The sequence below is a fragment of the Lagenorhynchus albirostris genome, chromosome X, assembly GCF_949774975.1.
Source record: "Lagenorhynchus albirostris chromosome X, mLagAlb1.1, whole genome shotgun sequence".
Taxonomy (NCBI): Eukaryota; Metazoa; Chordata; class Mammalia; order Artiodactyla; family Delphinidae; genus Lagenorhynchus; species Lagenorhynchus albirostris.
This window is the reverse complement of record NC_083116.1, coordinates 28,992,680-29,020,172: the sequence shown is the minus strand read 5'-3', so window position 1 is coordinate 29,020,172 and position 27,493 is coordinate 28,992,680. Positions and strand designations below refer to the sequence as shown.

The 27,493-nt window shown below is 43.2% G+C and overlaps 1 protein-coding gene across 1 annotated transcript; it reads right to left on the bottom strand.

Annotated features, from left to right (window-relative positions):
- Nucleotides 1-389: 389 nt before the first annotated feature.
- Nucleotides 390-17,974, bottom strand: STEEP1 (STING1 ER exit protein 1). The gene is made up of 7 exons (XM_060137473.1): nt 17,828-17,974; nt 14,818-14,935; nt 5,768-5,809; nt 3,393-3,531; nt 2,772-2,861; nt 1,866-1,958; nt 390-655 (listed from the first exon to the last, which is right to left on the bottom strand). The coding sequence occupies exons 1-7, from the start codon at nt 17,949-17,951 to the stop codon at nt 593-595; spliced, it is 669 nt and encodes a 222-aa protein (XP_059993456.1). The 5' UTR covers nt 17,952-17,974; the 3' UTR covers nt 390-592.
- Between the last annotated feature and the right edge of the window lie 9,519 nt (nt 17,975-27,493).

Sequence of the window (27,493 nt, the reverse complement as noted above, 5' to 3'; positions counted from 1 at the left end):
TTCATGTTACTTTTATTTTTTTTTCAAAAATCTTTAAACATTTTATTAACTTTGAAGAAGGAATAAGAATAGCTCCTTTAGAAACTAGACACACTGAAGCACTGATCTATTCACAGAGCTTCTACACAGATGAAGAAGTTTATATCAAATGGACAAAAAATAGTACAGAAGACCTATACACAGAAAGATTGAGAAAAATCCATCTCTAGAAAGCAGGTCAGATGAACTCAAAGACCTCACTGAGGGCTTCCCTGGTGGCGCAGTGGTTGGGAGTCTGCCTGCCGATGCAGGGGACACGGGTTCGTGCCCCAGTCTGGGAGGATCCCACATGCCGCGGAGCGGCTGGGCTCGTGAGCCATGGCCGCTGAGCCTGTGCTCCGCAATGGGAGAGGCCACAACAATGAGAGGCCCACGTACTGGGAAAAAAAAAAAAAAAAAAGACCTCACTGAATGTAGGAGAATCACTGGGAAGACACGTAAAGCCTTCTGCTGGGGCATAAAGGTAGGAACCAGTCCATGTAGTCAAGAAAACACTCTTTTTCCTCCTCATCTAAATGCTTGCCTCCAGTCTGGGTTCACAGAAAGGTCCTGATTATTTGAACTGGTTGTCAATCAAGGTTCCCTTCATTTTCGCTTTCTTGGCTTCCAGTTCAGCCTGGAAAGGAAGAAGAGTATATGTCCTGATACATGACATGAAATTCTGATTTTCCTGCCTTATTCTAACTGCCCCAACACTATCCCCTCATGTTCATTTAGTATACAAACTAGAACCGTGCTTCTAAAATTGTGATGAAACTCTAGCAACTGCTTTCCAAACTTTCTGATGTTATGATACACATTGAAGATAATAATATCTGTATGGTAAAACGGGGTAAACACACAGGGCTGTGGTCTACCAGTGTAGGGATCCCACAGCTCCAGGACCCCTGAAGGACTGGAGGAATCAATATCATGACATATCAGTATCCTATTTGTGGCAGAACAGGAGGAAGAACACTGTTCTAGAACAGTGCTACTTAAAGTTGTGCAGTCCATGAAGATACACACAAAAATTGAGAGTAAGCATTTAGAAGCTTTTATAGCAATTTGACAGAGCAATAAGAAAGTAAAATCATCTCATAAGAAGAATTCAGGCAAATTCATTTTTATTGCATTTTATAAATTACAAATCTACTCTTGACAAATTTTAAAACAAGAAGCAAGCACTGGTCCTTCACCTCAGAAAATTTGGTAAGCAGTGCTCTAGATCACTACGGCAAGGTAAAGCAGCTCTCAAGACCCACTACCTCTGTCACCAAAAACTCCTCTACGGTCAGTAGAATAGACTGGTATACTTTTCGATGAGGCACCAATGCTGGGATGTCTGATTTCAAAGAAATATCATAAGTAACTTATTATCAGGAAGACAGAAACATAGGCACCATCACATATAGACGTGTGTGCTCAACAAAGAGCCTAGGGATAGTGCAGACAGTGGTGGTGGAAGCAGTGCTTTAAGAAGTAGCGACCAGCCCCAATCCTGGCGCCCCAATGTAGCCCCACTGTATGCCTCATACCCTGGGAGAGCACCCATGAGCCCCGATCTTGAACTCCTGACCTTGGACCACAAGTAGCAGATTAACTTACCATTCTCGTTAGGGTTGGCTAACAAGAACTATCATTTGGGGCCTGGATCCTGTGGTCACTATCCCAGAGTAGGGTATGTACTGACAGCCACGGCCCATGGTTAGACACCTGGCAGCCAGCCACACCATAACCCCCGACAGACTTCTGAAAGGATTCCCCTGCCTGCCGGAGGGTCTTTCAGACCGAGGAACCCAAACAGTCCAGCCCAGCGCCTGCCAGCCCCCGCCCCCGCCACTCACCAGCTCCTGCAGCCGCCTCTTACTCATGCCTTTGCGCTCCAGCTGCTTCTCAATCACCTTGGCATTCTGCGCATACGAGTCAGCAACTTCTCTCTGAGGGAAGAAAGAAGCACCCTTAGACCAGCAGTCTCACCAAAGAGGAGCAACAGAGACCTCGGGAGAAGTTTATACTCCTCAAATTATGAAATTATTACTGAAATGGCAAGACTCTGCTCCCTTTCAACGCTTCAGCTTTTCCATAATCCGGGAGAGTCAGGTTTCAACCGAAACCACATTTAAGTAACAGATAACATCTCTCTGTAAACATCATTATACTGAAATACCATAAAGGTAATTGCTGCTCTTGCTAAGGACAGACTCCCACACCATCAGAGCTGGACTGGAAGGCACTTGAAATTGCTGAGCCCAGTAGTTTTTAAACTGAAGAGGGATGAGGAGGGATTTACCCCCTAAGGCATCTCAAAAAACAGTAGGAAAAAAATGAATGGGCTTCCCTGGTGGCGCAGTGGTTGGGAGTCCGCCTGCCGATGCAGGGGATACGGGTTCGTGCCCTGGTCCGGGAAGATCCCACATGCTGCGGAGCGGCTGGGCCCGTGAGCCATGGCCGCTGAGCCTGCGCGTCCGGAGCCTGTGCTCCGCAGCGGGAGAGGCCACAGCGGTGAGAGGCCCGCGTACCGCAAAAAACAAACAAAAAAAGACTGATCTAGTCCAACTCCCTGCTCCTTATCTTACAGAGATGTCCCTGAGATCCAGGGAAACAGGAACCAGCCCGGTATCACAGCGTTTCTTAGTAGCAGAGCAAGATCTACGAGCGAAGTTCCTAGTTATTCTGTTACTCAATGCTCTGGTTGGAGAGCCCCCTACCCCGCCCCGCATTCCAATTCCCCTGAGAGCAGAAGCACTTACAGCCTCAATCTCCTCTTCCTCTTCATCAATAGTAGACACAGTGACAGAGCTGAACTTGCCCATGTCTTTAGTCCGTTTCGTCATCATCACCTGGAGTTGCAGGAAGAAGAATCAGTCTAGTTTACCTCAAAAGGCTCTGTGAGTCGCGTGTGTGTGAGTGTGTATGTGTGAGTGGGTGTGTGCAAGTGTACAAGCCTGGTTCCTGGGGGCAGGGGACCTCCTTGGGACAGGCTGGCCTATCTAAAAGTGCCCATATTTTAATTTGCATTATATTTTTCTGGTATTTGCCATCAAGCGTTTTTAAAAGTATATTTAAAGACTAGCCTTATTCATTCAATGTTTAATTGCTCACACTGGAAAAAGAAGAAATTTCAAAGGAAGTAAATGTGAATAAAAATCATACAATTTCTAACTTTGCTCATAGAGCAGATGTAGGAAAGAAAAGAGAACACACAATAGGTGTTACAAGTTTGTAGCACCTGCTTATACACAAAAATGGCACTCTCTTAATAAAGAGAGTGCTCATGAAGGGCAGTTTCTCATGCACCATAATCTTCTTTAAAATTGTAGGGCTAAATCTGTAGCTGTATTAACCCATCTGTCTCCTTCAGTGATAATTACTTTCTTAGGAGGCTCTTGTTTCTGAGTATATATGTTCGTCTTCCCAAAACCCTGGCCAAACTTGACTACTGCTCCATCCACAATGAAGGTCACAGGAGCATTCTTCGGTTGGGACTGGTAGAAGAGTGGCAGCCCGCACCTGCAAACAGAACAGTGAATCTCAGGGAGGCCTCAGAACGCAAATTCCCAAAACGGCGCTTCACAAAGTGTGCTTAGACTCTGGGAATATTTGTGTTTGTGGCATAAACTGATGATTAGCTCTTCCCAGTGTTTCCCAAAACTACTTGATAAGAATCACTGACCGTTGGGCTTCTCTGGTGGCACAGTGGTTAAGAATCTGCCTCCCAATGCAGGGGACACGGGTTTGAACCCTGGTCCGGGAAGATCCCACATGCCGCGGAGCAACTAAGCCCGTGCACCACAACTACTGTGCCTGTGCTCTAGAGCCTGCGAGCCACAACTACTGAGCCCGCGTGTTACAACTACTGAAGCCCACGTGCCTAGACCCCGTGCTCCACAGCAAGAGAAGCCACCACAATGAGAGGCCTGCGCACTGCAACGAAGAGCAGCCCCCGCTCGCCGCAACTAGAGAAAGCCCGCGTGCAGCAACAAAGACCCCTCTCAGCCAAAAATAAAAATTAATTAATTAATTATTTTAAAAAAAGAAGGAGCATAAAGGCTCCACTGCAGTGGTCTGCCAACTAAGCTCTGTAGCAATCGTCATGCTTTCTTTGGTTGGTCATTTCTTTTTTTAAAAAATTTATTTATTTATTTATTTTTGGCAGCTTTGAGTCTTCATTGCTGCACACAGGCTTTCTCTAGTTGCAGCGAGCGGGGGTTACTCTTCGTCGCAGTGTGCGGGCTTCTTATTGCGGTGGCTTCTCTTGTTGCAGAGCATGGGCTCTAGGTGCACAGGCTTCAGTAGTTGTGGCACACAGGCTCAGTAGTTGTGGCGCACGGGCTTAGTTGCTCCGTGGCATGTGGGATCTTCCCAGACAGGGCTCGAACCCGTGTCCCCTACATTGGCAGGCGGATTCTTAACCACTGCGCCACCAGGGAAGTCCTGGTTGCTCACTTCTATTATACTTCTTCAGCTAAGTGAAGTAGACCCATACCCATAAGATATGATTAAAGTAGTCTAACAAACCTAATGTGGCTGTAAACTAAAATGCCTTCCTAGCCACTTCCCTGCTTTAATTCTAGTCTGAGTCTTCTGAGAGCCAAGACTGAACTGTAATTCATCAACAAGATTAAACTTATTATAGTTTAATATTCTCACTGTTAACAACCTAAAGCTGGAAATCATATATATCTTTAAATAATAGTCTCTAAAGTTCTTGGGTCTGTAGTCCTATAACAGACTTTATAAATAAGTTTGGATTAAATTACACTATGTGGGGATTTCCCTGGTGGCACAGTGGTTAAGACTCTGTGCTCCTAATGCAGGAGGCCCGGGTTCAATCCCTGATCAGGGAACTAGATCCCAAATGCAGGCTGCAACTAAGAGTTTACATGGCACAACTAAGGAGCCCGCGTGCCACAACTAAGGAGGCTGCCTGCCACAACTAAGACCCGGTGCAACCAAAACAAATAAAAAATATCAAAAAAAATTACACTATGTTACATTTACCATATGACCCAACAATTCCACTCCAAGAGAAAACACATGTTCCCACAAGATTTATACTAGAATGTTCATAGCAGCTTTATTTATAATAGCCAAAGCCATTAACAACTCAAATGCCCTTCAACAGGTCAATGGTTAAACAAACTGTGGTGCAATGACTACTACTCAGCGATAAAGAGGAACAAATTACTGATACACATAACAACTCAGATGAATCCCCAAAGCATCATGCAACATGAAAGAAACCAGATGTAAGAGATACACATTGTATGTAGTAGAACACGTACTGTAGAATTTACATCACATTTTAGAAAAGGTAAAACCACGGTAACAGAAGGCAGATCAGTGCTGGCGAGGGGAGGGGTGAGGAAGGAGACTGATTGCAAAGGAGCACTGGAAACGTCTATGTCACAGGAGTGGTGACGTTACATGGCTCTGTGCTTCTGTCAACACTCATCAAACTGTACACTTAGGAAGGGCAAATTTTATTATATATAAGTTACACCTCAGTGAAAAAAATAATACTATGCTTAAAAACCCATTTTTGTGGCCAGCTGGTCAGAGATGTAACTTGGTCAGTTGCATCTCTTTAAGAAGCATATTGGTATTTGCATAACTGAAGTTTGAAGGCAGGTAAGATTATAGGGATAAAGATATAACAGAGAATTGTCTCCAAATGATTCTTTTCCTAACACATCATTGCCTCTACTTACTTATTCTCGGAGAAACCCACACTGTTAATACTTACTTTGCACATTTCTTCCTGTACTGTCGTTCAATGCCTTCAGGCCTGCACAGAAAATGGAAGTTAAAAAAAAAAGATACAAACAAATCTCATAACCTACCAAGCTCACTACTTCAAATGCTAAAAGGGCTTTTCAAAAGTTATCCTTGGGCTTCTCTGGTGGCGCAGTGGTTGAGAATCTGCCTGCTAATGCAGGGGACACGGGTTCGAGCCCTGGTCTGGGAAGATCCCACATGCCATGGAGCAACTAGGCCCGTGAGCCACAACTACTGAGCCTGCGCCTCTGAAGCCTGTGCTCCGCAACAAGAGAGGCCATGATAGTGAGAGGCCCGCGCGCCGCGATGAAGAGTGGCCCCCGCTTGCCACAACTAGTGAAAGCCCTCGCACAGAAACGAAGACCCAACACAGCCAAAAATAAAATAAATAAATAAAAATTTTAAAAAATACAGGCAAAACTGAATCAAGCAACATATAAAGAAGGTTTATACCACATTGCCAAGTGGAATTTATCCCAGGAATGCAAGATTGGTGCAACATACAAAAAAAAAATCAATCAATGCGATACACTATAATAATAGAATAAAAGAGAAAACACACATGATCATCTTAACAGATGCATAAAAAGCATCTGACAAAATTCAAAGCCCCTTCAATATACTAGAAATAGAAGGGAACTTCCTCTACCTTATAAGGGGCATCTATGAAAAATTCACATCTACTAAGCCACATAAACTAACATCATATTTAATGGTGAAAAACTGAAACCTTTCCCTCTAAGATCAGGAAGAAGACAGGGATATCCACTCTCAACACTTCTATTCAACACTGCACTGGAAGTTCTAGCCAGGGCAATTAGGCAAGAAAAAGAAATAAAAAGCATCCAGATTGGAAGGGAAAAAGTAAAACCATGTCTATTTGCAGAGGATATAATCTTATATATAGAAACCCTAAAGCATACACACACACACACACACACACACACACACACACACACACACACTATTAGGACTAATAAACAAGTTTAGTAAAGCTGCAGGATATAAGATCAATATTCACAAATTAATGGTAGTCCTATACACTAGAAATGAACAATCCAAAAATGAAGTTAAGGAAACAAGTCCAGTTACAATAGCATCAAAAAGAATACTTAGGAATAAATTTAACAAAGGAAGTGCATAACTTGTGCACTGAAAACTACAAAACATCACTGAAAGAAATTAAAGACCTAAGTAAATGGAATGACACTTCATGTTCATGGATTGAAGACTTAATATTTTTAAGATGGCAATACTTTCCAAATGAATCTACAACTTCAACACAATCCCTATCAAAATCCCAGCTGGTTTTTTTGCAGAAATTGACAAGCTGATCCTCAAATTCACATGGAATCGTAAGGAATCCAGAGTAGACAAAACAGTCTTGAAGAAGAACAAAGTTGGTGGACTCGTATATAATTTCAAAACTTAATACAAAGCCACAGTAATCAAGACAGGGTGGTACTGGCATAAGGACAGACATATAGATCAATGGAACAGAACTGAGAGTCCACAATAAACCCATACATATATGGTTAATTTATTTTCAGTGGTGCCAAGACCATTCAATGGGGGAAAGAATAGTCTTTCAATAAATAGTACCGGGATAACTGGATATCCACACACAAAAGGATTAATTTAGATCCCTACCTCACACTATGTACAAAAATTAACTCAAAATGGGGCGTTCCCTGGTGGTCCAGTGGTTAGGGCTCTGCACTTTTCCACTGCAGGGGGCCCAGGTTTGATCCCAGGTCAGGGAACTAAGATCCCACAAGCTGTGTGGCATGGCCAAAAAATAAATAAACAAAAAATTTAAAAATTAACTCAAAATGGATGAATGATTTAAAGGTAAGAACTGGGACTTCCCTGGTGGTCCAATGGTTAAGACCCTGTGCTTCCAGTGCAGGGGGTGTGGGTTCGATCTCTGGTCGGGGAACTAAGATCCCACATACCAGGGCGCAGCAAAAAAAAAAAAAAAAAAAAAAGGTAACAATCAAACCTATAAAACTGTTAGAATACATAAGTATAAATCTTCAAGACCTTAGATCAGGCAATGGTTTTAAAAATATGATACCTACAGCACAAGCAATCAAAGAAAAAATAGATAAATGGGACAATTAAAATGAAAAACTTTTGTGCTTCCAGGAATACCATCAAGAAAGTGAAAAGGCAACCCACAGAATGGGAAAAAATATTTGTAAATCATATATCTGATAAGGGACTAGTATTCATAATAAAAAATTCTTACAACAATAAAAAACACAAATACTCCATTTAAAAAATGGACAAAGAATTTTTTTAACTTTATTTATTTTATTTATTTATTTTTGGCTGTGTTGGGTCTTTGTAGCTGTGCGCAGGCTTTCTCTAGTCGCAGCAAGCGGGGCCTACTCTTCATTGCGGTGCGCGGGGTTCTTATTGCAATGGCTTCCCTTGTTGCGAAGCATGGGCTCTAGGCGCGCAGGCTTCAGTAGTTGTGGCTCGCGGGCTCTAGAGCGCAGGCTCAGTAGTTGTGGCGCATGGGCTTAGTTGTTCTGCGGCATGTGGGATCCTCCCAGACCAGGGCTCGAACCCATGTCCTCTGCATTGGCAGGCAGGTTCTTAACCACTACGCCACCAGGGAAGCCCAAAAATGGACACAGAATTTGACTAGACATTTCTCCAAAGAAGATACATAAATGACCAATAGGGACATGAAAAGCTCAACATCATTAGCCATCAGGGAAATGCAAATCAAAATCACAATGATACCATCTCATACACACTAGGATAGCTATATCAAAAAGGCAGACAATAGGGCTTCCCTGGTGGCGCAGTGGCTGAGAGTCCGCCTGCCGATGCAGGGGACACGGGTTCATGCCCCACTCCGGGAAGATCCCACATGCCGTGGAGCGGCTGGGCCCGTGAGCCATGGCTGCTGAGCCTGCGCGTCCGGAGCCTGTGCTCCGCAACGGGGGAGGCCGCAGCAGTGAGAGGCCCGCGTACCGCAAAAAAAAAAAAAAAAAAAGGCAGACAATAACAATTACTGGCAAGGATGTGGAGAAACAGGAACCCTCATATACTACTGGCAAGAATGTAAAATGGTGCAACTCCTTCTGAAACCACTCTACAAGGTCCTCAAAAGGTTAAACACAGAGTTACCATATGATCCAGCAACTCATACATGAGAAGCAAAAGCATGTTCACACAAAAACTTGTACACAAATGTTTACAGCAGCATTAGCCATAATACTTTAAAAAGTTAGTTAAAAAAAACAACAACACAGGACTTCCCTGGTGGCGCAATGGTTAAGAATTCGCCTGCCAATGCAGGGGACATGGGTTTGAGCCCTGGTCCAGGAAGATCCACATGCCATGGAGCAACTAAGCCCGTGCGCCACAACTACTGAGCCCATGAGCCACAACTACTGAAGCCCGTGCACCTAGAGCCCGTGCTCTGCAACAAGAGAAGCCACCACAATGAGAAGCCCGTGCACCACAATGAAGAGTAGCCCCCATTTGCAGCAACTAGAGAAAGCCTGTGCACAGCAACGGAGACCCAACACAGCCAAAAATAAATAAATAAATAAATGAAAGCCCAAATGTCCATCAACTGATGAATGGATAAACAAAACGTGGTGTATCCATACAATGGAATATTATTCACCCATAAAGAGGAATGATGGGGCTTCCCTAGTAGCGCAGTGGTTAAGAATCTGCCTGCCAATGCAGGGGACACGGGTTCGAGCCCTGGTCCAGGAAGATCCCACATGCTGTGAAGCAACTAAGCCCATGTGCCACAACTACTGAGCCTGCGAGCCTAGAGCCTGTGCTCCGCAACAAGAGAAGCCACCGCAATGAGAAGCACGCACACCGCAACAAAGAGTGGCCCCCGCTGGCTGCAACTAGAGACAGCCCATGCGCAGCAACAAGACCCAAAGCAGCGAAAAAAAAAAAAGAATGATTTATTGAGTCATTCTACACATGGATGAATCTTGAAAATATACTAAACGGAAGATGCCAGACACAAAAAGCTACAGGGACTTCCCTGGCAGTCCAGTGGTTGGGACTCCATGCTTCCACTGCAGAGGGCATGGGTTCAATCCCTGGTCGGGGAACTAAGATCCCGCAAGCCGCATGGCACAGCCAAAAAAGAAAAAATGTTCATCTTCTTGAGATATGGAGACTCTAATACAAATAAGACAAGGGTTTTAAGTGGTACAATTATAAAGAAGTGATTAATATGAGCTAGATATTTGGACTTAATGGACCTTGATTTTCTTTCTTGTCCTTAATCTCCAGGAATATGTGAGATAGGAAAGGCCAAAGACAAAATAAAACATTCTCCCTGGTTGTGGTGGCAGCATCTAAGATGGCCCCAATGATTCTTGCCCCCTGGTATTGACATAATAATGTCAATAATCCTTGTATAATGCCCTCCCACAATGAACACAGCTGACTTGTGACACCAATAAGACACTGAAGAAGTGATAGTGTGTAACTTCTGAGTCTTGGTCATAAAAGACATTATAGCTTCCAACTCGCTCTCTCTTGGATTACTCACACTGTGGGAAGCCAGCTGCCATGTTACGAGGATACTCAAGCAGCCCTATGGAAGATCCTTGTTCTAAGGAACTAATGCTTCTTCCCAACAGTTAGCACTCAGCTGCCAACCATGTGAGTGAACCACCTTGGAAGTGGAACATCCAGCCCTAATTAAAGACTTCAAATAACTGCACCCATGGTCGACCTCTTAACCACAGCCTCATGAGAGACCATCCAGCTACGCTGTTCTTAAGTTCCTGACCCACAGAAACTATACGAGATGATCAATGTTTGCTGTTCAAAAAAACAAACAACAACAAAAAAAAACCATAGGAATACCAGGAGATGAGGATGAACAGGTAGGCTAGGGCCAGATCATAGAGAGCCTTCAGACTTGGATTTTATCCTGCTAGCCAGGATTTTTTAAATTGCGCTCCACAATGATCCCTAAATGAAATCGGATAGGAGAAAGGGGAGAAGTCCTTAATGGGTTGGGCTCAACTCTTCCCCAATCAGAGAAGCTTCTTGCTTATTTATACTTCTGGTAAAAATTTCATTTGAAGAAAGGATTCATTGCTTAAAAACGTTTGAAAGGCACTGCTGTAGGTGATGAAGAGTCACTGAAAGATCTGAAGCAGGAAACTGACATCACGTGCATGTGAGATCATTCAGGCAGTAGACGATAGTCTGGAGGAGAGCGGGGGGGGGGGGGGGGCAGGTAAGAGGACACTTCGATAGCCCAAGCAAGTGATGTTGGGTACCAGAATGATGGCAGTGTGGCTGGGCTGAACAGGAGGAGGCAGCCACAAGACAGACTAGAAGGTAGAATCGACAGTACATGGTGAGTGACTGGATGTGTGCAGGGGATGGTGGGGGGCAGGGATGGATGAGACAAAGACAGGACTGGCTCCCAGATTTCTGCCCCGGGCCACTGCGTGAATGGTGATGTCATCGTAGGAGGAGGAAAAAGAAGGAATTGTGTTTAGCTGACACCTTCAGAGACCTGACTGCAGTGGCTTCAACACAAGAGTTTCTTCTCATGTAAAATAAGTGTAGAGGAAGGCGGTTCCTGGTAATGGTTGAGACCCAAGGATAGCATGGCAAAAACTCTGCAATCCTTGTGGCCTTCCCTTTCTAGTCCCAGGATGGCTGCTGGTGCTCCAATTATCACGCCCGTTTTCCAAAAAGCAGGAAGGAATGAGAAGAGTAAAAAGGACTTTCCTTGGAAGCCCCACCCAACAACTTCTACTTCTGTCCCTTTTACTTGGCAAAAGCTAAGTCACGTTCAGAATCTTTTACTTGGCAAAAGCTAAGTCACGTTCAGGGTTTTTGGAGTGGGGAGAAGCTGGAATATGTGCCCTATCTTTACAGACACTGGTATATAGGCAGGTAAAATAGAAGAGTGTTGGAGTGGTGCTGAGTGAACCAATCTGTGGGATTTTCCACGTTAGAGAAATGAGTTTGGCTTTAGTCATGCTGTATCTGAGGTAGAACATCAGGTGAAGAGGTAGAATAGGTAGTTAGATATACAGTTCTGGGCACAAGAGAGAAATGGAGGCAGATCTAGATTTTGTGAGTCATCAGCATATAAGCGTAACTGATGCCACAAGAGGTGGTGAGAATGGCCAAGGAGAGTACAGAGAGAGAGGGGATAAAATCAAGGTCAGAACCCTGGGGAATGCCAACATTTAAGGGGCAGGAAGAAGAATCCAGAAGACTGAGAAAGCCAAAGATGTAGAAGGAGAATCACAAGAGTAGCTTCACAGAAGTCAAGGAAGGAGACAGCATCAAGGGAGGCATATGGTCAACAAAGATCCAGACAGAAAAGCACCCACTGGATGGGCAACTGGGGAAGCAATGGATGAGGGAGGGAAGGTACCAGGGAACAACAGAGTCAAAGGAGAGGTACTTTAGAATGGAAGACTTGGAGGTGGAAAGTGACAGGCTCCAGGGCATGCATCAGGCAGACTGCCATATTTTCAGTAACTGGGGCTCCCACACTCATCTGGCTAAAGAATAGGAGGGGTAAGATCAGACTGAAATTTCACCCCTGACAAGAAAGGAGCATGCTAAAGTGGGCCCTTGGAAAGACAGTTCAAGATTAGAGCAGGAACCATGTCAACCAAGGGGGAAGTCTACCATGCCTTGTGGGTAAACTCTGAGAACTCTGTGGCCCAACAGAGTCACTTGGCCAGAGGTCACCGGCCTGTGCAATACCTGGCACTAAGGCTGGCCCAAATCTGGCTCACTTCCAGGATCAGGCTGACTGGATTCCAGGGTTGCCACTTCAGCCTAGGGCCTCCCAGTTTTCTGGCCTACAGGTGACGGCATCTGCCTTATAGTGCCATAGGAGCCTGTGGCCTAGTTGTGTTGTTAGATTACTTTCTGTATTAACTAATATATATACATTTAATACATATTATCTAGAACTGTTATATATAATTATGACGTATGTAATAAATATTTTAGCAATCCTAAAGACAGTCAATTGAGAATTTTCAAAATCAGAAACCTAAATAAAGGTTAATAGAGGGAGAAAAAGCACAAGAGAATGGATTAGCTTTAGATAGGGCGTGTTCTTTATAAACCTTCCTATATACCACAATGGAGGACTTCCCCAATGTTACCTGGAGGGCCTTCCTTTGTGAATTTCATATGTTTTATAATCTGTGTCCCCACTTGTATCCTGTATATAAGCAATTTTCTCTTCAACTACATAATTCTAGAAGCCCAGTTGTCACAGTGGTGCCTGATTTGGTACTGAATGTCGCCTAGCAATAGTTTCTAACTGTTTTCATTAGTGTGGGCTGATAACAGTTTGGTTTCTTAAATAAACATAGCTAGATGTCAGCCTGTAGCTTTTTCCGATTCAACACTAGAATATAAGCTCTGTACAGGCAAGGTTCTTTGCTTGTTTACTGGTTGTACTGGTTTGGATAGTGTCCCTTAAAAAGTTATGTCCTTCCAGGAACCTCAGAGTGTGACCTTATTTGAAAAGAGGGTCATTGCAGATATAATTAGTTAAGATGAGGTCACAGAGATGAGCAGAATGTTCCCTTAATTTAATATAACTGGCGTCCTTATAAGAAGAGAAGAAACACAGAGACAGAAACACAGGAAAAAAGCCATACAAGGATGCAGACAGAGGCTAGAGTGATGCATCTACAAGTCAAGAAATGTCAAGGACTGCCGGCAAACACCAGCAGCTAGGAAGGGGCAAGGAAGGCTCCTCCCCTAGAACCTTCAGAGACAGCATGGCCCTACCGACACAGTAATCTCAGATTCCAGCCTCTAGAACTGTGAGACAATTCATTTCTGTTGTTTTAAGCCGCCTAGTTTATGGTACTTTGTTATAGCAGCCCTAACAAACTAATACACTAGTATATCCCAGACTTTTAGGACAGTACCTGGCACACAGTAGGAGCTCAATAAATGAAACATTTGCTGAATGAATGAATGGACTTAGAGCAGGATGACCTCTCTGTGGCATTTGGCACCTGTTGATGACCACCCCCTTCCCTCACTTCTTGAAATTCTCTCCTCTCCTGTTTTCCACATCACCAGGTTCTCCTGGTTATGTTCCAATTATTTTGTCTGCTTTTCAAACATCAATGTTTCCCAGGATTATGTCTTCAATCCTCTCTTCTTGCTCCACACACTTTCCATGTAACTGTATCCCTTCCCAGGTTTCAACTCCCCATATACACCAAGGACTCCCAAATCTAAAACAGATCTAACCATGTCACTCCTCTACTTAAAAAAAGAAGATGGCTATTGCCTAAAGATAAAGTCCAAACTTGTCTACTTCAGCATTCTACTCTGTCCTCACCCCAGGATGCATGAACCCCTTCCTGTAAAGTAACTTAGGCTCTAGCCACAAGGGACTACTTAAATTTCCCAGGCACACCATATTTGATGCTTTTAATGCTTCCAGAGTCCCTCCACCTGGAATGCTCCTCCATCTACTTGGTGAAATCCTAGTTCAAGGCCAAACACAAATGCCACCATCTTCTGGTATCCTTCTTGACCACCATTCAGGCAAGATGATCTGCTGCTGTCTGTTTTCCCATAGGCTTCTGTTCACCACACCAGAATTTTATCATATCACAATAGGTAATCTGTTCCCTCACTGAGCCATGAGCTCTTTAATGGTATATAAGGACAGTGCCTTATTTATCTTTGCTGATCCAGTCCCTAGCTCAGTGCCCGGCACCTGGTGTGCTGGAGATTACAGGTTGAATGAACTCATTCTACTTGCAAAACCCCCAAATTACAGCTATCAAATGGCAACAGAATCACATCTCAGCACCACTTCAACAAAGCACAATAAAGATACGGCTACATTAACAGAAGTTAGAGACCCACCACAAATGTCAAAGTACTGGGCCCCAAATGGATGACCTGGTCCACACTAGATGGGGTATTTATACTCCTCAGAACTAGACCCCAAGACAACCAGGAAATCCTAGACAGAGAACATCAACCTCTTACCTCCGAAGATACATAGTCTCCTCGTCTTCTGTGTTACAAAACTTGTGGGCGTGTTTGGCAGCATCAATCACACGGGACCGATCCCGGGGCCTCATGGGCAATTTCTCCAACTGACAGTCTGACGGAATGGAGAAAGATTTGGTCACGAGAGCCACTGAAAAATACCCTGAGGCAATCAGAAACTTTCAGTGGAGCCCTTAGCACTTTAATTTTTACTATAATTATCACGCCTATTGAAGCGTATTATTGAATGTTCCAACCAAAAATGACTTGGTGTCAGGAGACCTGGATTTTAGCCCCAGCTCTGGCTAATCACTTCCTCTCTAGGGTTCTTTCTCCTTACTTGATTATATTATCTCAAAAGTCCTTCCCAGCACTGCAATTCAAGTTTTCTATGAGTATTTCGGATCCTGGTACACTTGGCTTGTGCTATAATGCATTAGAATGAGAAGAGACGATCAAGCGTCCTGGAATGCCTATGAGGAAGGCATTGATTGGAAAAGTTGGATAAGTGCTTCGGAAAGGAGAGAGTGGGTAGGCGGTATGCTATTATATATATGGTATGTGAATGACCCATCCCAGTTAGGGGAGTTCTGATCCAAAAACAATGAAAACATACAGGAAATAAATTCGGTACAGGTATAAAGCAGACGGAAAATTGATACAATGCAAATTAAGTACCTAAAGGATGACAGAGAAGTCAAGTGATCAGAGTGATTGCAGATTCATGGAGGAGGTGGAGAGGGGAGTTAGCATGAGGCAGTTTGCACATCAGCTCGTGACTCTTCTCAACGACCTGCCGGAGTAGACATTTACTATTCCTAGCTTAAAGGTAAGGGAATTGAGGATTAGGAAGGCTAAGAGATCGGCCACGCATTTAATAGGAAGCAGAACAAGAATTCAGACCCATCTCTAAGTGATCAAAAGGGAATTCATTTACTCAGTAAATACGGGAGGGCCGTCTATGTACCAGGCACAGTTGGAACACTGTGCTAAAGATTCAGCAAAGAACAGAGCAGACAAAGACCCTGACCTGATGAAGTTTACGGGCCAGCAGAGGAGGCAGAAATCTTCAAATTAATAATTATATAACATGATCTTGGATAATGATAAGTGCTAATAAAAAAAGTTAGACAAGATATTAAGAGGATGCACAGTGATCCAGATAGTGGTAAGTGCTACCCAGAAAAATCAGGCACGGTAAGAGGACAAAGAGTGACGGGGTGCTATTTTAGATAAGGCAGTCACGGAAGGGTTCTCCAAGGAAGTGACATTTCAGCAGAGACCTGAATGAAGTAAGGGGGCATGGAGGGGAAAGGGTTTGAGGCAGAAGAAATACCGATCCCAAAGGCCCTGCAGGCAGGAACATTTTGACAAGACAGAAAAATCAAAAAGGCCGCTGTAGCTGGAGTGCAGTGAGCAAGGGGAAGAGTGTTAGGAGATGAAATCTGAGAGGTAGCTGGAGGTCTGATCACACAGGGTCTCGTTATGGACTTTGGTCTTATTCTTGGCATTACAGGAAAACACTGGTTTGGAACAGGACTCTGGGGACAAAGAGTGGTGAGCAAGAGACTACTGTGGCAATCCAGGTGAGGGATGGTGGTGGCTTGGAGAAATGGAGGTGGTAAAAAGTAGATTCTAGATAGATTTTCAAGGAAGCACCTGCAGAATTTGTTGATGGACTGGATGGAGAAGTCAAGAATGATTCTGAGATACTCTGTGAAGAGTGGTACCACTGACTGTGATAGGGAAGTCTGAGAGGTACAGTGGAGAGCAAGAAAGTAGGAGATCATGAAGTTAATTTTGAACATGGTCTCCCTCTCTCTCTTTTTTTAATTTTTAAAAAAATTTTATTTAAGTATAGTTGATTTACAGTGTTGTGAGAACACGGTCTCTTTAAGTGGTCCATTAGACATCCAAATGGAGACGCTGAGTAGGCAGCTGGAGTTTGAGAAGAGGTTCAGGTTAAAGAGGAACATTTGGGAGTCATCAGCATAAAAAAGGTATTTAAAGCTTGGGAATGGTTGAGATTGCCTAAGGAGTGAGTACAGATTGAGAACAGATGAGAGGACTGAGCCGTAGGGCCGTGCAATGCCTAAAAGTCTGAGACAGAAAAAGGAGCCAAGGGCTTCCCTGGTGGTGCAGTGGTTGAGAGTCCGCCTGCCGATGCAGGGGACACTGGTTCGTGCCCCGGTCCGGGAGGATCCCGCAGGCCGCGGAGCGGCTGGGCCCGTGAGCCATGGCCGCTGAGCCTGCGCGTCCGGAGCCTGTGCTCTGCAACGGGAGAGGCCACAACAGTGAGAGGCCCGCGTACCACACACACAAAAAAAGGAGCCAGACACTGAGAGGGGGGAAATCAAGGTAGGAGAAAAATCAGTAAAGTGTGGAGTCTTGGATGCAAATGAAGGGTTTCAAGAAGGATGGAGTGATCATCTGTCAAATGCCACTGAGAGGGGATTTAAATGAGCACTGATAATTGACCACTGGAACTGGTAACACGTTCGTTAGTAACTTTGACAAATATGATTTGGATGGTGAGGTGAGAAGGAAAGCCTGCTTGAAGTGAGGGCAAGAAGGAATGGGAAGTGAGGATGCAGAGACAGCCCATATAGGTAATTCTTTTTAGAAGTTTTGCTATAAAAGAAGCAAAGAAATGAGGTTATAGCTGGAGGAGAATGTAGGATCAATGCGGGTAGGAGGTTATTTTCATGTAACATCAGAGCTGTTACAATATACTTGTATCCGGCAGAAAGGTTACAAAGTTTCTAGACGCAGAGTGGGAGGAGAGTGAGTATATTTTTTATGGAAGAGGAATTTAGTTTTGAGAGAGTTCTGGATACAGAATCACAAGGTTAAACAGAAAACCGAAAAGCTGCCCTGGAGTGGGGCGGGATGGGTACGGAGGATTTTGATGGAGAGGGAAATCCTCGCATAGACTCGGCTGCCAGATCACAGCCAGAGGAAATGCGCCCTCGAGAACCCGAAGTTTAGCTCCTTTCAGACTACTCACCCAGCACCAGGACCATCTGGCCGCATAAACAGTAGTAGACGTGAAGGGGCTTCTCGCCGTCGTCATACTCCTCGCGATCCCGGGTATCGGAGCAGACTACGGACCGGGAAACTACTTTAGGCATAGCTCAGAGCAGCACCGGAAAACGAAGGCAAAAGTAAGAGTCGCGCAGAAATGACGTCATCCACTCGTAGCGCATCTCCCCTACGTAGGCTGGTCACGCGTCCATAGTAGTTGTGTGAGCTTACCGGCCGTACCATTAGGCTAAGATGCATCGTGAGCCTCCCAGAACCTGACCTAAGTTCTCTGGGACTGCTTTACTTGGGACACTTAATAATTTAAATTATTCATTTATATTTCTATACACGTATACGTATGTATATGCATATATACATATATATAACTAGATATAAGAAAACTATTTACACTTTATATGCATGATACAGAGTTTAGGTGTGCCTCTAAATATGATTTTGATTGGCTGTATTCAGGATGAATACCTAATGAAGTACAGGAATGTTAAAAATTGAGATCTAGGGCTCCCCTGGTGGCGCAGTGGTTGAGAGTCCGCCTGCTGATGCAGGGGACACGGGTTCGTGCCCCGGTCCGGGAAGATCCCACGTGCCGCGGAGCAGCTGGATCCGTGAGCCATGGCCGCTGAGCCTGCGCGTCCGGAGCCTGTGCTCCGCAGCTGGAGAGGCCACAGCAGTGAGAGGCCCGCATACCGAAAAAAAAATTGAGATATAATTCACATAACATAATTTACCCTTTTTAAAAAATTAATTTATTTTTTGGCTGTATTGGGTTTTCGTTGCTACACACAGGCTTTCTTTAGCAGCTAGAGGGGCTACTCTGTTGCGGTGCGTGGGCTTCTCGCTGCAGTGGCTTCTCTTTGTTGCAGAACATGGGCTCTAGGCGCGAGGGCTTCAGTAGTCGTGGCGCGCAAGCTCAGTAGTTGTGGCTCACGGGCTCTAGAGCGCAGGCTCAGTAGTTATGGCGCATGAGCTTAGTTGCTCCGCAGCATGTGGGATCTTCCCGGGCCAGGGCTTGAACTCGTGTCCCCTGCATTGGCAGGTGGATCCTTAACAACTGAGCTACCAGGGAAGTCCCATAATTCACCCTTTTAAAGTGTATAATTCAGTGGGTTTTAGCACATTCACAGAGTTTTGCAACTATCACCACTACCTAATATTTCATCATCCCCAAAAGAAATCCCATATCCCTTAGCAGTCACTCTCCCCACCTTTTTCCAGCCACTGGCAACTACTAATCTAACTTTCTCTCTCTGGATTTGCCTCTTCTGGACATTTCATATGAATGAAATCATATAATATGTGGCTGTTGGTATCTGGCTTCTTTCACTTATGTTTTCAAGGTTCAACCCTGTTGTACCATGAATCAGTAAAAAAGTAGTAATGAATCGGTAAAAAGGAACTTCATTCCTTTTTATGACTGAATAATATTCTGTTGTATGGATATACCACATTGTGTTTATTCATTCATCAGTTGGTGGACAATTGGGTTGTTTCCATTTTTGTGATATAAAGAGTAGTGCTGCTATGGACATTGGTGTCCAGGTTTTTGTGAGAACATGTGTTTCTATGCTTTTATGTTTTGTGAGGACGTATGTTCTCTTGGGTGTTTACTTAAGAGTGGAATTGCTGGGTCATATGATAACCTTATGTTTAACTTTTTGAGGAACTGCTAAGAGTGTTTTCTAAAGCAAGTTTATTATTTTACATTTTACATTTACCACCAGCAATGTATGTGGGGTTCTGATTTCTTCACGTCCTCACCAATAATTATCTTTGTCTTTTTTATTACAGCCATCCTGGTGAGTGTGAAGTGGTATCTCACCGTGAGTTTGATTTGCCTTTCTCTGATGGCTAATGATACTGAGCACCTTTTCACATGCTTATCTTCTTTGGAGAAACGTCTATTCCAATCCTTTGCCCATTTTTAATTGGGTTATTATTATATTGTTCAATTGTGAGAGTTTGTTATATATTTTTGGATACTAGACCCTAATCATGTAAATGATTTGCAAATAGAGGCATCTTAATGATCCCATTTGCCACAGGTTTAGGGAACATCTTCCACCCTTCCTTCCTCAACCCAGAAACTCTCCCAGAATGCTCTCTGTGGAGGACCAGAGCCTGGGGCAATCCAGAATAAAGACATTGAGACAGTTTACATTGGATAGCTTCAAGTGATGACACCAAAATAGTGGATTTTTAACAGAGAACTTACTGGAGGAAGCAGGAGCTGGTGACCAGAAAACTGACAGGTTAGCTGGAAGAAGTGTAGTGTTCAAGATACAAAAGATGTAAACCAATGAGAATTTAAAGCAATCTGCTAGCCCTCAAATGAACATGAGTTAATAAAGTAGAAAAGAAATGTCAAGTCTTAAAGAATCATAGCGTTTGCTCCTTAGATATTAGTCCAGTGTCATCCCTATGATTCTATGTTCTTTATAATAGTATTTATTGATCTTCTACTGTGTGTTAGGCACTGTGCTACATACTGGTTGCATAGTGATCAATTATAAATAGTCTCCCTCCCTTAAGTGGCTCAGTCAAGCGCAGGGGTGGGTAAAGGGCTAGAGAGTAAATATTTTAGCCTTCGAGAGCCAAGAGGAAAAATCAAGAACATTATGTAGGTACTTATATAACGAGAGAAAACAAATTTCCACAAATGTTTTATCAATGAAATTCAAAATATAATAATAACTGAGTATAATTTTTGCATAATACAAATCTCCTCATAAGAATGGCATTCTTTTATGGAGAGGATAATATTTCACTTAATTAGGGTTCAAAGTGAGTGTTTCCTATCATCAAATCAGTTACAATCTCAATACACTTATTATTATTATTATTTTTGGCCGTGCTGCGCAGCATGTGGGATCTTAGTTCCCCGACCAGGGGTGGAACCTGTGCCCTGGAAGCGCAGAGTCCTAACCACTGGACCACCAGGGAATTCCCCTGTTTTTGTTTTTTTTTCCAATATATTTTTAAAGGTTTTTAACTTGTTTCAATTGGTCAAGGTTTTTAGGAACCTCACTTTTAATCTGTAATAAAAGTTTACAACTTGATTTTTTTAAGAGTTAACAAACTGCAAGCACCTGTTAATAAAGGTCTTAATAAAAAATCTGTTACATATATTTATCCATTAATGCTTATCTGTAATGAGATTTATGTATTTCATCTTTGAGAAAAATCTTAACACAGATAAGTACTGCCATATACTGATATCAATCCACAGGCACCTCCGGACTTCCCCAGTGGTCCAGTGGGTAAGACTCCATGCTCCCAATGCAGAGGGCCTGGGTTCAATCCCTGGTCGGGGAACTAGATCTCACATGCATGCTGCAACTAAGAGCCCAAATGCCAAAACTAAAAGATACCACATGCTGCAGTGAAGATCCCACGTGCCGCAACTAAGACCCGGTGCAGCCAAAAATAAATAGACAGATAAATAAATAAATTTTTAAAAAAAGAATTGCAAAATGGTGACAATTGAGCATTAAGTCAAATGCAAGGTCCTTCTGAAAGCAGAGCTCTATGCAATTGTACAGGTTACATGCTTATGAATCCAATTCTAGTTTAAGAGAACTGGCTTCATAGGCATGTAAAAAAAATCCACAGGCATCTGAGTTTTAATTGAGCATATTCATCTCTTAGATGGCACTTATAGAATTCTATCAGATTCTTCTCTTGACATTTGCCTTTCAGTATGTTGTTACATTGCAGAATAATCAATTCCAACTGAAGTTTAGGTGGAAGCTCCTCAACTGCACAGTTAAATTGCTTTTGAAATACAGAAATTTCCTTTGCACTTGCATCAGGGTCCAAAAAGCACCACTGGAACTGTAATCTGAGCTCAGAAAAGATATCCACTGCAAATTTGTGTGGGATTGCAAATCTTAATTTTTTGTTTTAACATTTGACAGCACGGGAAGCAATTAAGTAACTAGACATTACTTGTGGTTCAAAAACTGTCAGTTGTCATCGAAGTGATTTCACTGCAGTATAAATTTCACATGTAAGCAGCGTTTTGCCTTGTAAGTTTAGGTTAAATTTATTAAGTAACATTGTTACCTCTACAGCAGAAGCTAATTCCATTCAGTGTTCAATAATAGTGGTTGAGGGTGATTCTTCTGGCTCAGAAAATTCTCAATCCCAGCCACGAGCTATAAAAATACAAAAACAAACAAACAAAACAACAACAAAAAACCTTATAACTGCTAAGTTGTTGAACTGCTGTTGGTAGGGCAAGTCAGAATATTCAGCCTCTTTTTCTGACAAAAATTCATGAAATTGACAATGGTTTAGTCCATGAGAGTGGATGAAGTTCACCGTTGACACGAATGGTTGAATAACACAAGATAGATTAAAATATTTTCCTGCGAAGTACCTGCTGTTCAATAATATGTAACAAATAACTATAGGATTTAAACAACTTACATTTTTGCAAGCTTTGTACATTTGTCCAGCTAAGCCTTTTTCTTCTTCATACATGTTTGAAATGCATCTTAGCAGATTCTGCTTCAGGTTGTATTGAATTAGTGGTCTCTTGACTTTTTTGAAAATATTCTCATTTGCCATCATCTACAGATTATCCATACAGGCCAATTCTTCCATCGCTTTAAACTCAGCATTGACTCTTCAAATAAACAACAACATCTGAGGAGTATTATTAAGATCTGTCAACTTATAAAGAGACAAGGAAAACCACTTGAAATAACTTGCCCTGTTTTTTAAATGACTATTGATGTTGCTTCCAATGTCCTCAACTTTTTGAGCTGCTGTTCTTGGTGAAAGGCTAATAGTCTTTAAAAAGTTTATTTTCCCTGGACACATTTCTTTGGCTTCTGCAATCAAACACGATTTAATTAACTCACCATCAGTAGATGGCTTTCCTTGCTTGGCTAACAAATGAGCCACTCAGAAACTTACTTTGGCAGCAACCTCATTTTCATTTTTAATTTTTGTGAAGCATTTTGCTATGGTAAGATATTCTATTTTAAACTTTCTAATTTTTCTAACCATTGCTTTCCTCTGAACTGGGAACATTGTAATGAGCACTTAGTTTGGTAATGTCGATGTATATCATATTCTTTTAGCCATGCTACAGCGTCATTGTGTAATAAACACAGTGTTTTGACATCTAAATTGATGACCAAGTAATCTACACTCCACTGTGCCTTAAAAGCACAACATTCAAAATCCACTTTTATTTTCTTGTTTTGACATGCTAGGTATGCACTTGTAATAAAAAAAAAATAATGCCAAAACACAAGTGATACGAGTGGTATCCAAAATGCTGTTGAGATATAACTGTGTCACCATGGTTCGTAGTGTACCGACCAACAGTGGGAAGTGATGAGGGCACCACATACACTTTCTGTCACAGCTACTCCACTCTGCTATTGCAGCACGAAAGCAGCCATAGTGAAAACTTTATTTATGGACATTGAAATTTGAATTTCATGTCATCTTCATGTGTCATGAAATATGATTAAATACTATTCTTCTTTTGATTTTTTTTTCAACCGTTTAAAAATACAGAAAAGCATTCTTAGCCTGCAGGCCATAGGGGGAATGCTGGCAGGCTGGATTCGGTTGTAGTTTGCTGGTGGATGTGGCTGATTTGTTTGAATTCTCATGTGCAACACTGTAGCCATTTGTATTAGTTTCCTTTTGCTGCTGTAACAAACTACCACAAACTCAGTGGCTAAAGAAAATTCAAATTTGTTATCTTAGGGTTCTGGAGATCAGAAGTCCAAAATCAATCTCACTGGTCTAAAGTCAAGGTGTCATCCAGGCTGATTGCTCCTAGAGGTTCCAGTGGAAAAGTCATTCTCTGCCTCTTCCAGCTTCTAGAGGCTGCCAGCAACCCTTGGCTCCTTGGCTGGTAGCTGCATCACTCCAATCTCTACTGCCATCATCACAGGGCCTTCTCTCTGAATTCAGACTCCTCCTTTCCTTTTATAAGGACCCATGTGATTATTATCAGGGCCACCTGTTTAATCCTGGATAATCTCCGTATCTCAAGATTCTAAATTTAATCACATCTGCAAAGTCCCTTTTGCCGTATAAGGTAACATGTTCACAGGTTTAGGACATGAAGATTAGCACATGGAGATCTTGAGGAGGGGTGCATTATTCAGCCATGCCTTTGTTTTCCTCTATTCAGCAGTTCAGCAGGTAGTGAAAGCCTATGTTCATGGCCCTAATTTCCCCATTTCTCTAAGCTTCACCATTTCTCTCTCCTCTCTCCCTCCCCCTATCTCTTTCTCTCCTTGTGTTCTAGGGGCTATAAATGGACAGCATACTACTACCTTTACTGCCAAGAACACACACTGTGACCACTGGTGTCTCCTGTGTAGGTGATCCTCTTGATTTGTCTTCCAAGATTATTGGAGTCAAGAAAAATCTTTTGATTTTATTTTCTGTTGTTCCTTGGTTATCATTTGTACTGAATTTTATTGATAGAAGTGGGAACTATAGAAAAATAAAATTCCTTGCCTTCACTGGCTAACAGAAATACAAACTCCCAGCCTCATAAGGCAGGAAATGATATTTTATTTGGTTTCTCTCTCCAACCCCAAATAGTCGAGGAAAATCACAATCTATTCTGCATTTTGAAAACAAGAACAAAATTCCACAATTTCCCTAGTCATATAGTCCCATATTTTTCCTCCCTTTTAGGAAAATGCTCAGATCCTTGCCTCTGAACAATTTGGAATTTTTAATCTTCTCTGCAGCTGCATTGCTAACACACTTTTCTTTAAATTGAAAAGGACCTCTAGTTTCTTGACCCCTGTTCTTGGGGGGAAGGGGGGATGCTTGCCTGTGAAGAGGGTATTTCTTCAAGATGTCAAGGTGAGAATGGGGTGGAAGGGATGCTTGGCCAGCTCTGCTATAGTTAGTATATTCCAGCCCTATAATCGCCTGTGCTGGAGAACAATCTTCTGTGTGCTGCTTGCTATGACAACCCTGCTTCTGATGGGGAATGTGAGGGCACAGCGTTCCTGCAAAGCAATTCCATTGTGCAGTCAGGGAACACTCTCCCCACATCCCGGTGCCCCAGGGCTTCCAAACTGCTTCGGTTCATGCTCTTGATTTTTCCTCATTAGGTAGTCAAAGAGCTATTCCTTAGCTATACAGCAAAGGAGTTGCAGAAAACAGGCCTGCAACAAACTCAAACACATCTCTAGCCTTCAATGAGTTTTAGACATTTATACCCAGTCCCTTATATCCAGGAGCCTCCCAGACCCTCTCCTCCTCTCCCGTACATTATATGCTGCTTCTCAGTAGGATGTTTTCAGTACATCTCTCTTGGACTCAAACACCTACAAAAGCTGCCTATCAAGCCTAAATTCCTCATCCTTGCATTTGAGGGCATTTAATTAACTTCTGTCATCCTCACTTTTCCAAGCCAAGGTCTCGTCGGTCTGCATTAGCCACTCTAATCTGCCCACTATCCCCAGATCCTGGTTAAGCTCCATGTCCATGCTCGTGCTGTTGCCCTCATAGAAACTGCTTGAGTTTCTCCCTCCCAAGCCCTGCTTTCATCTCTTCTGAAACAACTTTGAAATAGACCCATTCCAGGAAGCTTCTTCTAACCCCACCAGACTGATGATTCCCTTGCTGTACAGCCCCTCAGCATCTGTGGATTCACATGTTTCTGCTATGTATCTTGCTGCTGCTCTGGAGGGAGAATTCTAAGATGCCACCCCCTTCCTCAAGATTTCTGGTCACTTCTTTCAGCTATTCAGTCAAACACTAATCTAGGTTCTGCTATGAGGCAAATTTGTAGATGTAATTAAGGTCCCAAATCAGATGATTTTAGGATCAGGAGATTATCTGGGGTGGGCCTGACCTAATCAGATAAGGCCTTAAAGTGAACTGGGCTCTTCCTGAAGAAAGAGATTCAAACTGTGAGATGAAAAAATATATATACGTTAAAAAAAAAAGTGTGAGAGGGATCTGATGGGAGAGAAATTCTCTATTGCTGGCTTTGAAGATGGAGTAGGCCACGTGGCAAGGTATGCAGGTAACCTCTAGGAGCTGAGACTGGTCCCCAGCTGGCAGCCACTGAGGAAATGGGGCCTTCAGTCTTACAGCCACAAGGAACTGAAGTTGGCTAACAGCTTGTGGTAATTTGTTAAACATCAATAGAAAACTAACGCACTTGCTTTCATAGACCTTGCTTTTGTTGATTTCATATGTGCGTATTAGTAGACTGCAAGCTCCTAGATTAGAGGAAAAGGAGGTTTTTAATTTATTTTTGTAACCCCTTCCCATCACAGCCATAATGTGATGCTATTAGGGAGATTTGCCTTAACTGATACGTTGGAGTTAATGGGAGATATAAATCCTTGACCATGAGAGTACTTGTTGTAAAGCAGCAGCTAGAATCACTACCACTGTCAAGTGCCTCCTGCCTCCCATGTTAAAAACAATTTCCTGCACATCTGATATCTTCTGGACATCTTCATGCGAATGTCTCACTAGTCCCATGAATTCAGTAAGTCCCCAAATGTCCTCTCCCAAAACTGCCCCTCCCTCTCTATTCTGTAATTCTGGTAATGGCACCTTCAAACCCCCAATTATCTTGGAGGTTAGAACTTGAGCCATTGTTTGTTTGTTTGGCCACACCACACTGCAGTGCGCCGTGGGGCTTGTGGGATCTTCGTTCCCGGACCAGGGATCAAACCTGTGCCCCCTGCAGTGGAAGCGCGGAGCCCTAACCACTGGACCGCCAGGGAAGTCCCCAGAACTTGAGCCATAGTTGACTCCTTTCTCTCTCTTGCCCCCACATTCTATCTGTTGCCAGGTCCTCTCCATTTATCCCCTCCTTTCCATGTTTATTGTCTTTGCCTGGTTCAGTATCTCTCACCTGGAATACTTCAAGAGTCTCCTAGTTGCTGTCCTGGGACCCATCTCTGATGAGCACAGCTCTGATCATGTCGCTTTTCTGCTCAACCACCTTCCAAGGAAGCCATTAGCTTGGCATTCAAAACTCTCCATGACTTAACCCAAACCTACCTTTCTCATATTTTCAAAAATCCTTAAATGAGTATTTTGCCTACCTTCTATGTTATTTTGGGTTGACTTTTTTTTTTTTCCCCGGTACGCGGGCCTCTCACTGTTGTGGGCTCTCCCGTTGCGGAGCACAGGCTCCGGACGCGCAGGCTCAGTGGCCATGGCTCACGGGCCCAGCCGCTCCGCGGCATGTGGGATCCTCCCGGACCGGGGCACGAACCCGTGTCCCCTGCATCAGCAGGCAGGCTCTCAACCACTGCGCCACCAGGGAAGCCCTTGGGTTGACCTTTTAAAAAATATTCTTTAAAACTCTTATTGCTTTTGCAGGTCCACATACTAACTGTGACTCTTCCCTGCAACCTGCAGCTTTTTCACGTGCATCTTACCGTTACTTTACTTCAGACTCACTGCTCTTCCAATTCTCTGCAGTCGGATATTCTCATACCTTGGACTCTTCTGAACATATATTAGCTGCTTGGCTTGTTGAACTGCCAAGGGGAAATGTGGTTCCAGAGCCAAATTGTGAGTGCCCAGAGCTAAAGCCTCATTCTGCTTGCCTGCAGCTCTCATTCCCTCCCCCAGGACACACAACACCACTTCATTCTGCTTTGGG